Source organism: Corvus cornix, chromosome 6, assembly GCF_000738735.6.
Source record: "Corvus cornix cornix isolate S_Up_H32 chromosome 6, ASM73873v5, whole genome shotgun sequence".
NCBI lineage: Eukaryota > Metazoa > Chordata > Aves > Passeriformes > Corvidae > Corvus > Corvus cornix.
In genome coordinates, this window is record NC_046336.1 from 8,259,523 (window position 1) to 8,275,284 (window position 15,762).

The 15,762-nt window shown below is 39.2% G+C and overlaps 1 protein-coding gene across 1 annotated transcript; it reads left to right on the forward strand.

Annotated features, from left to right (window-relative positions):
* Positions 1-102: 102 nt before the first annotated feature.
* DCLRE1A (DNA cross-link repair 1A) lies at positions 103-15,002 on the forward strand. Its single transcript, XM_010408774.4, has 9 exons — positions 103-1,177; positions 2,703-4,196; positions 4,654-4,787; positions 5,918-6,036; positions 7,533-7,676; positions 8,585-8,730; positions 9,685-9,839; positions 13,441-13,582; positions 14,212-15,002. Exons 1-9 carry the CDS (start codon positions 763-765, stop codon positions 14,376-14,378), a joined length of 2,916 nt encoding a protein of 971 aa, XP_010407076.2. The 5' UTR covers positions 103-762; the 3' UTR covers positions 14,379-15,002.
* Positions 15,003-15,762: the final 760 nt, after the last annotated feature.

A 15,762-nucleotide genomic window follows, 5' to 3' on the forward strand; every position in this document is an offset into this window, starting at 1 on the left:
TTTTTTTTGGCGGCATACTATGGGAGATGCGGAGAAGTTGAGCGGCAGCCGCAGTGACGAACCTGCGGAAGCGAATGCGCGGCCGCGGCGGGGAACGAGCGAGGAGGCGAGCGGCCGCCCGCCACCCGCGGAACCGGCGGGACACGGGACATCCCAGGGAACATCCCGGGACACTCGGGGCACCGGGACATCCCACGGAACATCCCGGACACTCGGGGGCACCGCGACATCCCCCGATCATCCCGGACACTTGAGGCTACTGAGACACACCGGGGAGCAGCACCGGCACACTCCGGAGGAGCATCACAGGACACTCCGGGGGGAACACTCCGAAGGAGCATCCCGAGACACCTTGACAACGATCCCCTAGCTGAACTCTTCCTCGTTTTGTTTCAAAATCTTCCTGCTCGGGCAGGAATCTTTAAAATCTTCCTGTCCCCGCTGAGGCCGGGTGGTGCTTACGAGGTGGGGGTGGAAGCTGAAGGGAATGGCTCACCCTGGAAGGCCTTGCAGAGTCGGGCCCTGTGTAACAGGAGAAATTGCAAATCTACAAAGAGGCACTCATTAAATTATTCTTGGGATAGGATCCACCATGCTCCTGTCCTATCACGGGCTGCTGCTTGGTTTGTGGCCCAGTGTTGCTTTTTTAACATGGGCTTCTGGAGCTTTACTTCAGGTAGTGAAGAGCAAATATATTAGTGGGAGGAAGGGCAGGTTTGTGAACTGTTGCTTAAAAGAAAGGGGAATATTTCATGTGTTGTCATGTCTGAAGATGCTTTATTGGAAGAGGACATTTGGGAATACAAATCCATTAGGAAACGAAAGCATCAGAGTAATTCACAGAGCATCTCTACTCCTGTAGAGGAAGTCAGTGATGGCAAGGGCAGGCTAAAAAGAAAGGGAAATAGGAAAAAGAAATCTGTAAAAAAACCTGATACACCTCCGAAAACCAAGCAGAGCTCACGGCCAGACCAGGATGTGGATCGATGTAAAGATGACAGTAGCGTGCACTCCCAGGAAAGCGTGAGTAGCTCGGCAGAACAGGGCTCACAAAATGCAAAGCCCGTTCACGATGGATACTGTCCCAGCTGCCAGATGCCTTTCTCTTTGCTCTTGGTCCAGACACCTCAGTGGCACGTCTATGAATGTTTGGAAACTCCAGGACCCATTGAAAAAGGTATGGCTAGCGTAAGAAAAAAGCCTTCAGAGAAAACTTACAGACTTCTCATGAAATGTTGCTGTAAACCTTGTTTTTTATATTAAGCTCAAAATCGGAAATGGTAGTTGGTATGATTTTTATCATGTTTTATTATGTTTTTACTGATCAGTCCTATTTTTGCATGAAATTTTTGCTTCTTTGTGAAGAACGTGGAAATCTGACGTGAAAATCTCATTTCAGAATCTAACCTCAAAACTCTGAGAAACTTTCGTGGTTGTTTATCAAGTTTCAGTATTTCATTGAACAAACTGAAGGTGCATATTTAAAATAATGAAACCTATTACAATTACTAAGTCAGAAAAGAACCTTCAGGCACGATGGTGCTACTTTTGACATCAAGTTTCTTTCTCCTTAGATACAGATTTCATTATCCTGTATCCATGTTGATATGTGATTTGTTCAGTTGTCTATGGACATTTGGAAGCTGAAATAGGCCAATTTACTTGAAATGTTAACTTGTGGGCCCCCATGGTTTAGAAATTTTATATAGAAATCGAGATTAACATTCCTGTATCATAAAACAATGGGTTTGTTTTGAGCTCTGTACAAGAGGAACAAAACTAACACATTCCAAATTCTAGTTTCATGGGGAAATACCATATCTGAACAGATTCAGGTATCCATCTTATGTCCTTAATACACCTCAGAACTTTTGTAAAACAGAAAGCATACAGGAAACTTGAGTAAAGGCTATTTCAAGTAATACAACCACTCTCCTTTTTATATTTTCATAACTTTCCTTGAGTTTCTTCTTCAGAACAATGAAATATAAGTAATTTCATGCTGATTTTGGCAGTGAATTTAATTTAAGGCAGGTGTTTTAACACCTCATTTCCGTCTTACTCCCATAATTAACAGGTGAAAAATCCTGATTGATTTATGCATTCACCTTAAAAGCCTGAAAAGTTAGGCTAGTGAACTCTCAGGGGGAAAGGCTTGGGAAAGAGCTATGGGGTTTTTTTCCTAGCATCTCAATGCCGAATGTTTTCTTCGTATAAGTAAATACATAGCCCTTTTTTTTCCTCCTTATTAATGTGTAATTGCAGAAAATTTGAAATGGAGTATTAGGTTAATTCAGAATTTGGTTTATTTATTGCTTATATTTGAAATGTACTGCCTGTTTCTGGTGCTACTTCTCTGAGCTTTGAAAGTGAGACAATTCTAAACTAGAAACCATGTGATTACAGGAGCACAGCATTGAAACAGGGTCAAGTACTCTTGTTAATGGGCTGTATAATTCAGGCATAGTGCTGTATGAGCAGCAGCTGTTTGGTTTTAGGCTGGAAGCATTCTCATTTCTCAGCTCAGAAAAGAGGTCTTGGTAGCTTGAAAATTACTTTTTACTTGTGCCTTCTGTCCTCCAGTAGCTGTATTTATAAGAAAGAACTCCTAAATCTTGTGTCACATGTGATTTTTATTTTAACTATGCTAACTATACTTGCTAAGGTATTAACATTACACCTCTGTATGACTCTTTCCATAGAGTGTCCTGATGGTTTACTCTGCACCTCCACCATTCCATCCCACTACAAGCGTTACAGCCATTTTCTACTTGCAGCAAACAGGGCAGGAGATTATCTTGTAAACTCTTCAGGAAGCACTGTGGAGACGAAGATGACAGGTTCTACTGCTGCAAAGCCCAGCTGTTCCCCAAGTCATGCAGGGGAAACCTCACAGAATGAAAAACCCTCTAATGAAATAAAGCATGTCTCAAATGATGACTGTGCATCGATGGTATGGAATTCACCACTAATGAAGTCTCTAAATAGAATCAGTGAAAGTACTTCCTTTTTTGCAGGTGTTCAAAAACCTCAACAGACACTTCAGCTTCCACAGACCACAGACGATAGTTGTAAATTTGAATTTTTTGATTTTGCATCCTCTCAAGAAAGTGAAACAGGAAAAGATCTGTGTATTGAGAAAGATACATGTCAGCCAAGTCTGCTACAGTCAAGAGTGGATTTCAATGACTGTGAAATTTCTTACTCTCCACTAAGTACATTTGAGGAAAGTGAAGAGGAAGATGAGAAGAAAGTAAAAGAATCACAGAATAAATTATTTGAAGTGCAGAACTCAGAAGAAGAAGAAGACTCTAATTCTGTGGAATTGAAAACATTTGCTGAACTCTTACGGAGGAAGCCTCAGTATGAGCATAGGAAAATGGGAAATTTCATAATTAAAAAAACCCTCTGTGAGGAAGTAAATACACTGCACCATCTAGATCCTCAGCAAGGCATGGTAGTCAGTGGATCCTCTTTTGCTTCTAGTTACAAGGAAGCTGAACAGCCAGAACTGATTTCCTCTGCTGCCAAATCAGGAACCACAGAGTCCGGAGATGCTGGTGCTTGTGCTCTGGATTCTGCATACGTGAGTTTTACTGAGACATCATCACTGCTGGACAGAGAAGATGCTGCCTCTCTTCTGACACAGAAGAGTAATATTTTGAGGGAGCCAAGTAACATTTTAACTCATACAGGTAAAATGACTGCTAGTGCCATTGAAAAAACAGCTCTCCAGGAGAGTTTGCAGACAGCAGTAGAGAAAAAAGGAAATCTCAGTACAGCTGCTGTGTGCTTTCCCAGCCCCATCTCTTCTAAATCAGTACCATCTCTTTCATTAGCAGCTATGAACACTAAAACCAGTCCTGCCAAAGAACTTAAACAAATGGACATTGGTGTTTTCTTTGGGTTAAAACCCAAAGCAAAGGAGGAACGCAAAGGAGAAGCGTGTTTGAGTGAGAAAAAGCAGATACCAAGTTCAGTATCTCCTAATGGAAAGAGGCCCAGACAGCAAAAAAGGAAGGCTGAGGGATCTGTGGAAGATGTAGAAGCAGTTACAGAAAATTCAAGTAAAAATGGAGCTGTTGCAGATGTACCTTCTGGTGGCCAACGAAGGTGGAGAAAGAAATTTAAAGAATTACCTACTACTGGTGAAGAGCCAAGAAAAAAACAGTGCCCTTTCTATAAGAAAATACCAGGTGAGAGGAAACTTGGTTTTTGTAGAGGTTAATTAATTTTGGCTGGAGTGTTGTGTTTTTGTCCTAAAACTGAAGTGACATGTTTTATTGTTATTAGATTTCAATCTATGTGAACTTTAAAGCATACCAGTAGAATGCAGATAAATGTGTCTTATTTGCTTAACCGGTTGCCATCTGTGCAGGATGGCAGCTGAACAGCATATTTGAGATGCCTTTGAAAGTATTTGTGTATGAACATTTTGTGGAATTTTTATTTTAATAAGTGAAAATCTTTTTGCAACTGTTGACTAATACACAAAACATGTTAATCTTTAAATGGCTCCTTCAGCTGTATGCAGAGTAACTATTACCTTTTAATTGGGAAGAAGCAAAGAGAAAACAAAACCAATATCTAATTAGAGTCTGGTTCTGAACTGTGCATGTTTAGTGACTGGCTTCTCTTCCCTTTTTGCTGTAGGAACTGGTTTTACAGTTGATGCCTTCCAGTATGGAGAAATTGAAGGCTGCACAGCTTATTTCCTTACGCATTTTCACTCTGACCATTTCTGTGGACTAACAAAAAACTTCAGGTTTCCAATCTACTGTAACAAGGTAAGGTTTTTCAAGGTTGCTAGGTATCATCACATCCATATACAGCTGTAATCAGTTTTGTACTGGTGGAAGTAAATAGGCGATCAGTTGTTCCATTGTTGGGTCAGTGGATATGTACAGGGGAATGTGCATTTTGCTTGTGAGAAATCCTTACCCTGATTTGACTGCTCAAGAGGGTTAGTGAAACTTCCCTGACTAGATACCATGAAAAAAATCAGGTTTAAAAAGGATCTCTAGAGGTCACATAGACTGATCTCCTGCACAATGTGGGTTTACCTTCAAAGTTAGATCAGACTGCAGGGAGTCTTTTGTCAGTCAAATTTTGAACATAGGCCAGATTTTACTATGTCTCTTCACAACCTGTTGCAGGGCTTACCCACTCTGGGTTTTATTTCCCCTAATAATACATTTAAAATCTCTGGTTTTGCAACTTGACATTGTAGCTTGGCTTTTTTTTGTGTGCATCATGAAGAATCTGGCCCCATTTTCTCTGTAACTGTTCCAGTGATGCAAGTGTGGAATAGATTCTGCATAAGCCGTCTCTTCTCCATGCTAAGCAAGTGGCATTTGTGTCCTGTACTTCAGGCTGCTGAAAGGCCACAACTGCCCTTAGCTGTTGTATGTCCAACCAGCTCTTCTTTACTTGTAACATGCTAGGGCACCTTGCCTAATCAACACATCCAGAGCTTGCATCAGAAAAACTGTTTATGATTAAATTTCCTGGAATGCTTTACTCCTGTGTTGCCCTTGCAGTTGGAGTTACTGCAGTCCTCCATGATAAGATCCAGGGGCCTGTTACCTGGAAACTTCTTCACTCGTTTAGAGAAGGCTTTACCCATCTCTTCTTCTTGACCTGATAGTCTGCAACAGATGTTCTTCCCTCTTGTTTGTCTCCTGTCTGATTCCAATGCATAACCTGTTGACAGGCTTTTAAAGGTTTGCTTTCTTAAGACAGCTTTTCTCAATTTGCTTTTTGAGAAGTGAAATGCTACTGAAAGGCTTGATTTATACCCAGGACCTTGTAGTTTGTCTCTAAGCCAGACTGTCTGACTTTGAGAGCTTTTGTTTCTAAAATGAACAAAGCTTCTTCTAGATTTTGGTCCTATTTTTAAATCCTTTCTGTGTTCCAGATAACTGGCAATCTGGTGAAGAGCAAACTTCGAGTCCAGGAGCAGTATGTCCACGTGCTGCCGATGAACACAGAGTGTGTGGTCAATGGGATCAAAGTGCTGTTGCTCGATGCCAATCAGTAGGTATCACTGCATTTGTGGTGTAAAATTTCTTGCAAGTAGTTAGCTTTTGAAATAGGTGAGTTATCTTCAAAAGTGAAACTTTTTTGAATTTTAGTTTAACTTTGCTTTGAGTACATTGTGTTAACCACGTGTAGCTCCATAATTTTTATGCTTGTTGAGAGGTTGAATGATTTTTCTAGTGATCTGGACACTTCCTGGTTTTTGGTGTCTAGTTGGGAACATAGTAAATTTGATTCTCAGATACATTAGGTTTCTGTAACTTCAGCTGATAGGGAAATCCTGAGCTAAAGAAAAATGTGGTACTTTGGATCCTGTGAGAGACATAACTTGGTCAACGTTTTGAAAATTGAACTTCAAGTAAGATGCTGTTGAAATCTGGACAAGTCTTCTACTGAATTTGGTGATAAAGGGTGAGGTTTTTGTTAGACTAGCACGGTGTGGTAATGCTGGATTTAAAGTGCAGTAGCACCTCACTTCCAGCCCTGTGCTCTTGATGTTCTGCATCTTGGTATCTTATTTGGCCATGGCTAGAGGAAGAGACCTTCCCTGCAGTACATACATTGAAATGCAGGACTGTGTCACAGCTGGTTTGAATATTGCTTAGTGTAGGATGTGTTTATACTTGGAGAGACAAGACTCCATTAAGTCCTCTGAGAATCTCTCTAGGAATGGAGCAAGCCTTGTTGCTTATGTAATTTGTACACTTCTCATTTTTCTTGCTTATCTCTCTGATCCTCTGCTCCAATTTAAAAGCCATACATACCTTAGCTACTAAGTTCAGCTTCTTGAAGAGTTCACCAATTCTGTCATTTTATTTATGATTCATGCCAGTTTTTCCTTTTTTGAGTTTCACTTACTCTTTGCAGACGATTGATATCTAAAATAGTCCCACTCAGATTTTCCAGTCTGAACTCTTGCCCTTCAGAAAGCTTTGGCAAGCAACTGCAGAAAGTGCAATGGATGCACTATCACCAGGAAGGGAGTTGTATTTATAACCAGGGAGTTCTGGATCTAGGGCAACATTTAAAATCTGCAAATAGAATTTAAAAGAAAATGCTCCAGTAAGTCCTGCAGGAAGGAAGATGAATCTGCAGTAGTACAATTTTATTTCTCCTGAACAAGAATGCTGCTTCTCTTTGGTGAGCTGTTTCCCCTTCGAGTAAAGTAATAGAATGATTGCAACTGAGGCAGCATCTTTGTCATGCCTAGAAGGTGGGGCATTCCAAAAACACAGTTAATGATGTGGGGTTTTTGTTTCTTCTTCCCATCTCAGTGGAGAACTCAGGTCAAGCTTGTTTATGGCCATAGAATCGGCTGCAGAAATCCTTCAGAAATCAGGAATTCCTAGCTAAATTAGTCTGCATAGTAGCTATGATTTAAAATGCTGTTCTGCACACCCTCCTGCTGCTGAAGGGTGGTCTGTCTCTTAAGGCAGTTTAACAGTATAGAGAGTTGACATACCTTTTTTTGTGGGGTTTTTTGTTTGTTTCAGTTGTCCAGGTGCAACAATGATCCTTTTCTACCTGCCAAGTGGGACTGTTATTCTGCACACAGGGGACTTCAGGGCTGACCCTTCCATGGAGCGCTACCCTGCTCTGATGGCTCAGCAAGTCCACACCCTTTACCTCGATACAACGTAAGTTGTCTGGAAATGGGAACTTTTTTTCAGCTTACTCTTACTCTTTTCAGTTTAGGAAGACTTTATATGAACCAAATAAATATAAGTCTAAATGCCATTGCTGTGATAACACTTGTTAGCTCTATTTAGTGTTGAGTAAAAGCAGATATTTATTAAAAGCCCATGTATGTACAGCTTGTTCATTGGTTATGCTGTTACATGAGAGAATGAAAGTGGGTGGTGGAAAAGGTGCTGAAGTACTTGCTGAGATAACCTTTATACGTATTATAAGCTATTTATAAGTAGTATTAAATTCTGGATGTCAAAGCTCATACATTTAAGTGTTCAGCTCTGAAGCAAGAGGTTTATGGAACACTAGTTTTCAGTGGATTCAACTCTCTTATGAAAAGAGGTGTGGAAGATTCAAAGGTGAAAGGACGCCAAATGGTTGAATCAGTTTTGGGGATTTTCATTAGACCTTTCTCTGACTCATGTATACAAAATTGTTTTTGTGTGAATGATGACTAATGCCCAGCTGCAGACTTTCATTTCTGTTCCATATGTTTCTGTGAATGAGTAATGTCTTATATTATATTTGTGTGTATGACAAAAAATAGACATAAGAATATAATTAGGATGTAATACAAATAACTAGCTTGCAAGAGCATTCGGTATTTATGAAGAAGAAAATGTAGAATTCAGTGCCAGAGAGTGAATAGCTGTAGAGGAAACACTGATATGCTCAATGTAATTTTTGTTGCAACAATTTAATCTGGGCACCTTAGTGTTTCTAATAGACTGAAGTGATATGGAAGAATAATGTCGTTTTCACTTATTGTGTACATGCAGTTTTGAGGGCCTTTTTTGGTAATTTCAGATGTCTTATCTTTTGTAACAAAGTGGTATATTTTGTTTCCATGCCCCAGATACTGTAGTCCTGAGTACACTTTCCCCTCACAACAAGAGGTTATCCAGTTTGCTGTCAACATTGCCTTTGAGACAGTGACTTTAAACCCACGAACTCTAGTTGTCTGTGGCACTTACTCCATTGGAAAAGAAAAAGTCTTTTTAGGTATGTATAAGAAGTGTACTGGATCAAATATCTAAATAAATATCTAGTTTAGTTTTAGAAGGTTGCTTTCTTGAAGGTATAAAAAGTTGTTTAGTCTGAATGTTCAGATATTGTGTAAAGAAATTAAATATATTTAATAATCCTCCTGCTATTTTTTTAGTTTTCTAATCAATAAGTTTTAACTTTCTGAAAGAAATAGTGTTCTGCCATGTTTATAACCTCCCTCCCCTGAATATACAGGTGGCCAGTTTGGATATTAAATGTATGAACCTAATTAATTAATTGTGGTGAGAAAATTGCTAAAGGCAATTAATAAAATAAATAAATTAGGTCTTTATGACATTTTTGTTGCTAACAAGTTCCTGTTGTCAGGAAAAACAAAGGGATGTTATTCATAGGCTTCTGTTCCTTTCTGAGTCAATGAAGACGTTGTGTGCTCTTCTTTGCTCAGTTACTGCACCAGGAACCAACATGATTGCCCAAATGTCTGCTTTAGAGCAGGCAGCTGTGTACTAGTTGTGCTTTTGTGAATATTTAAGGTCATCAATACATGACTTATGTGCACTGAAATTCAGTCTGTCTTTAATGTTGGCTGTTTGTCACATATTCCAAAACCTGCATGTTTCTGGCTACTTTGGAATAAATACCAGTTCACCTCAGTAACATTCTGCCAAAGAAATGTGACTTGGAATTTATGAAGGTACTTTTCCTTCTCTTTCTGATTGTCATACAAAATTTTGCTGCTAAAATGGTGGGGACAAAGGTTTTTAACAGCCATTATAGGTTTCTCTTCTTAATGTTAGATTATGAAACACTATAACCTGTTGAATATGGATTTCTTTTCTAATAGTAAAAATTATCTTGTACAATAATCAGGACTATCTACAAAACAAGCCAAAAAAGAACTCTTACAATTTTCTTTCTCCGATTTCTTCCTTCCTCCGAATCCTAAAGCAATTGCTGAAGTTCTGGGCTCAAAAGCAAGTATGTCCCGTGACAAGTACAAAACCCTGCAGTGCTTGGAGTCACCAACTGTTAATTCCCTCATCAGTGTGGACTGGAAGGGTACTTTGCTTCATGTTCTTCCCATGATGCAAATTAATTTTAAGGTAAGTTCAGAAAAAGGACTCTGTTGATGAACCTGCTGCTCAAATTCTCTGGGTTCCTCCCAGCCAGTGCTGTGTTTGGTGCTTTGTAACCTCTTGTCGGATCACATTTATTTAGTGGAGCTTTGACATGTAGCAATACATTGAAAATGAAATGCAATGAAACATTAATAACTTCTCCAAACATGATGTGGTGCTTGTACAAGATAAGGTGAGGCTTGTTCAAAGACCCGCTCTTTGTGGGCCTTTTTGAAGTAGATTTATGTAATGACTGCCTGATCTGTCCTATTAGCAATTAATATATTGTGACATGAAGTCCCTGTTTTCAGCCTTTTACCTGGTCCAGTGTAGGAAAAGACTAAAAGGACTTTCTGCCTGTGAGCCTCTGTTTTGAGGCAGCCTATGAACATGGCCAACTACCAGTCAGGTGTCTGATTTCCAATGTATTTATAGCCATATTTTCATCTTTTAAAAGAATATTCACTCTCTGGGCTGATGATTTACACTGGAGATAAGGTTACTTGAAAATCAGTGAAAATTGCACATAAACCAGTGCATGCTCTGAGTGAACTGTGGGTCACCTCATATGTACACATGCTTTAGTTTTTCCACACACATTTTTCTCTAATATTTGTAGCAAAATCACATAAACCAGTTAATTTAAAAATGTTATTTAATCTAATTCGATTTCAAGTGCACATTGGGTTGATATTTGAAACACCGACTTTTTGTTGTTGAATGTTTTTTCTGGGAATTTCTTAGTTCGGAAATGTGACAAATTCCTAGGCTATACTAAATAGACTACAAAGTACTGAAGGGCAGTAAGGTAAAGCAGCAGGCTGTAGATTAAAGGTAACCTGGAAGCAAGAGAAAAACATTGGTTGTTTATGCCTTACAGACTTGGATCCATTTTCCTGTTTTGCTTCAGGCCTGCTGTGCCATCTCAAGCAAATCCTTCCGAGCAAGATGGTATTTAGCTGCAGGACTAGTCAAGGTCAGAGTTGACCTAAAAAGGAATAAAAAAGTCTATATGATTTGGATGGAGCTTCAGGAGATGGAACTTAGTATCTTAATGCTTTAACTTTGTTCCATGATGTTTCCACATCAGAGAGGAGCAGAAAATGAGTAATGGAAATATGTATGGATTTATTTTTATTGTGTTGTGTTGTCTTAAACAGTAATTTATTTTAGTTTCTTCTGCAGATTTCTGGGTTGCTAAGTCGCCTTGTCCCAGCATGCATGGATACTCGCATAGCTGGACTTTCAGGGTGTGATTGTACCCTCAAGGACAGCTTTACTTCTCAGAGGGAGGCAGTTGTATCATGCAGGGTGTCACCTCTAGACAAATCTACAGTGTGACAGAAGCCGTGCCTGGACCCTGAAAAGGGCTGGGACAGATGAAAGGCACAGTGATTTTGTGGATGAGAGTCCTGGTCTGACAGCAGGGCCCTCTGTACTGGGGCTGTGCCCTCAGGTGTGAAGTTGAGTGCGGTCTCATGCCATCATTAGTAACGTCATGTCCATGTAAGCTGGGCACGCTGGGGAGACTCCCAGAGTGCCCAGCTGCCAATTAGGCCTGCAGCTAGAGGAATGTATGGTCAGTAAAATGTGGAGAATTTTAAATGCTTAAAGATGAGTTCACGTGATCATTTATCTTACTTTTGGATTTGATATGTATTAAGAAAATATAAAAAAAAAAAAAAAATCAGAGGTGTGGTACTTCACTGCAGTATTTGGTTTTACCCCAGTAAAATACGGGGATTGCTGTATGTACTGACAAATGGCTGTTCTTGAATAAGCCAGATGAGTTTAAGTGGTGTTAGGGCTGGTGGTAAATTACATATTAAATCATGTTTGAGTCTTTCCCTACCTTATGGAATCTATTTGTGTACACTGCTGACTCTAGTGACTCTCTGAATAACAGGCTGTCATGGTGATTGAAGGAGGTTGGTGTAGCAGTGAAATATATTTTCCATTTCAAAAGGATGAAGGTTTAGAACAGTCTTGGCTAAAGCAATAAACGAAGAAAATGGAATGTGTATTTAAAATGGACTTGTTATGAGTAAACACTGTAGTAATTTGTTTTGGGGAAAGAGGCCATTTTTTCCAAAATGCGTGCATGGTTCTTTTGCAACAAACAATTTTTTGTAACTCAAAAATTGAGGCCTTTGCCACTTGACTATGCAGTGGAAAATTTCCAGTGAACTGGGCTCTGTGGGTCTATGAATCTCTTTCATGTTGTTTAACTCAGCAAGGTCTTGTACTGGCATTGAGGTGAGCCTTTCAGAAGTGCTTGTGATTGAAATGCACAAATAATTTTTTTTATAAGATTGAAATTGCATCCTTAATGTGAATGTTGCATACTTGATTTATAACAAAATTGAAAGCAGATTAGCATTGTTAATATAATAATCGTTGCATTTGAAGTACTATATTTAGATTTCATTAGAGCAAGGGGAGCAAATATGTGAATAATTACCTTAAGCTATGTTAATCCTCCCAAAATGAAGTGTGAAGGAGAATTAGACTGCTACAGTTATACTTCCAATCAAGTGAAGACTGAACATTCCCAGTGTATTCACAGTCACAGCAGTGAGCCACAATTCCTGTTGCTGAATGAAATGTGTGCTGTGGTGGGGTTTTAAAAAATTTTTTATGTACCTGGTTTGATGGATTCTGTATGTTGCTACTGGAGATTGTACTGAAGGTGTTGTTCAATGTGGCAGTCTCACAGGAAGCTTTCTGCTGCCCTGTTTTATAGTTGTCAAATATCTGACAGGTTGGTTAATGTTCTATCACAGCCCTTCTATCCCACTCTGCCTCCCTTTTTTAATCAGTCTTTATTTTGTATTCCTCTCTCTCCTGCTAATATAAACTTTATGATTTTGTAATCAGTAACCTTGTAGGGCTTTCAAATTAGGAATTTGCCTGTAAGATTTTATACAGGACACATGAAATTGATTTTCTATTTTTAACTTGAAGCAATACTGACTTCACTTTATCCAGGAATAGGATTGTACATTCCTTATACTTGGAAACTTCTTCAAGGTAATTTTTTTTTTTAAGAGTGAGAAGATGAGAGGTGGTTTCCTTCCTGTCTTGGAGAGGTGGTAAAACCTGGTTTAGTGCTCAGAGCAATACTCAGCTCATGCACTGGCTTGCTGTAATTTTTTTGGGGTAGTTTAACTAACTCTGGTTACTTCTGGGCATAAGCAGGTGTCATGATCTCTGTGGCACTGTAAATTAACCAGATAATTTTGCACTGAAGCAGCATTTCACCATCTGACCTCCAGCTTAGAGGAGGAAATGAATGATTTGTGGAGCAAGATTTACAAGAAGGTGTGATTATTCCTTATGTGTTCTAATCTGTAATGCATAGCTGTTTGTGTGTGCTTAATTCAGGTGAAGGAACTGAGATCCTAAGGGACAAGTTGTTTTGCAAATGTCCATATTTATCATTAATAACTTCAAGGTAGATGAGACTTAAAGTTAAAAAAGCACATGACAATAAAATACAGTCTGAAGCTTCTCCATCATGAAATGGCCAGCCTTTAGTCTTATTAGCTATTTAATGGGATTAAGTATATTCTATTTTTTTTCACAGGGCTTGCAAGATCACTTGAATAAGTTTTCTGAGAATTTTGATCAAGTTCTGGCTTTCAAACCTACAGGGTGGACCTACTCTGATTCATGCCTTTCTCTGGAGGATATCAAGCCTCAAACAAGAGGAAAAATCACTATATATGGTATAAGAGTGGCAAAGATTCAGTGCATTTAGCTTTGTGTGGATGCTCTTCTTATTTTTATTCTGGAAACTCCTACTGATTTTGGTAACTGCTGCTTTTTCTGGTAACTCATTGAGAAACCGAACAGATCTCTTCAGGAGAGATCTGTGAAATGAGTAATTGAGAACACCATAAATACAGATTTTTACAGACATTTTGCACCTGTCCTCCTGGTGCAAATAAAGGCTTCAGCTGATACAGGGAGAGACTTCAGGGATGGAGTCTTGGCCTGACCAGTGCTGGTGGCAGTGCAGTTCCAGAGCTGAGATTTCATTCCACGTCTTACTTGTGTCTGCGAGACTGTGTCTTCCTCTCAGTTGTTATTGACGGGTTGAGCTAAATCCCTTAAACCATTCCTTTAACCAGGTCACTGATGTTGCTTAGTTTGACCTGATGAATGACTTGGTGACTTAATGCAAGGTAGTTTTCCTCAAAGGAAAATTGGTGGGAAGGGTTGTTTTACCTTAGCTATAAACTTTGGGTCCCAAATAGGAATTGAAAAAACCTTTTTATCTAAAGTATTTCATAGCTGGAAGGCTTGGAGGAAGCTAAGTAGACTGACAGGTGCTTGTGATTTGTTTTCATTTCAGGGATTCCTTACAGTGAACACAGCAGTTACCTGGAAATGAAGCGTTTTGTTCAGTGGTTGAAGCCACAGAAAATCATCCCCACTGTAAATGTTGGTGACTGGAGATACAGAAGCTTGATGGAAAAGCATTTTAGAGACTGGATGACGGAGGGCAATAGGCATAAGTAAATATAAGGAAGAATGTATATTTCAAAGGAGGTAGGGTGGAGTGGGAATTGAGTTCCTGTGAGTTTTATTTATCTCCTTTTTCCACTGAGCTTTCTTTAGGGAGGACTAAACTGCCATTCTTTAAGGAAAGATAAATTTGGGGAAAGAAAAAAGGCACCTTGCTTTCTTTTGTATTTACTACATTTTTTCCCCCTGTAGCTTACCATTTTTGCAAGTTCATATCTCAGGTTATTTTTATCTCACTCCTTTTCCTCTGTTCTTAATTTTTCTCAGGTTGTGGAGATGCTCAGATGTGTAATGCTGGGGATTAAACAGTCTCCAGGGTAATTTCTGGAAATAAATTTATGTAATAAATGAGGCAATACTAAGCTTATGTCACATGCTGTCAACTCAGGCTTCAGAGAAACTCATTTCATGAGGCACAATTGACTATTGTGGTTTAAATCTTGTAAAAAAAAAAAAAAAATCAAAAACTTGTGAGAGAGGATTGACTTGGGCTCCTGCAGCATAGGTACTTCAGAGGATTGTTTACAAAAGACATTTCTACCTACAGTCTGTTCAAGATTTTCAGCTTTTTTTTTAGTTATCTTTTTTTAAAATAAAGAAGGTATGTTATGCCTGTGTGTTCTTTCTGAGAAAATTGCTTTTCCTTTCAGTGCCAGAGTTGCTAACCTGAGCAACCTGTCTGCAGTCTTTGGTAAATGTGCTGTGTATGTTGCTTGTCTGAGGTTGCTCTTGTGTCCTGGTAGTGCCAGTTCTCAGCACATGCTCAGAGCACAGAAGTGGTTCCTCATCACATAATCCCCATTGGGGTTTGCAGGGTTGTTTATATACAGGTTTGTCACCTGAATTCTGGAAAAACAAGAAAGACAAATGCTAGTAGTGGCAGCAGCAAAGTATATGTCACTTTGCATTTTTTGCCCTGATCCTACCAGATTATCCAGTCCTGCTTTTTCTGTATCTGCCTGGTGTTTATGTACTGAAGTATCTGGGTGCATGCAGGCACACTAGTAAAATTTTAATCACTAAAATAAAAACTGTTCCAAACTTCCAGGATTGAATCAAATGTAAAGAATGATCCCCCAGCCCCTCAGAGTAGCTTGTCTGGAATCTTCAATGCCATTTTATGTTGTAAAACATTTTTGTAATGATCAGTGTGAATGTAAACAGATCCTTGTCTCTGAGTGACGAGCTCTGTAATGTGAAGTCGCTTGTTTTATTTCTGTCTTGTGAGAGAAATAACTGAGAAATTGATGGAAAAAAGATTCTTTGTACTAAAAGAATTGTGAATCAGTATTTCACTGACATCTGGCATTGTTAAGTGCTGCAGTTTAAGCAGTTAAAGGAATTGGAAGTTTTTGTCTTACATCATGCATAGTGCTAG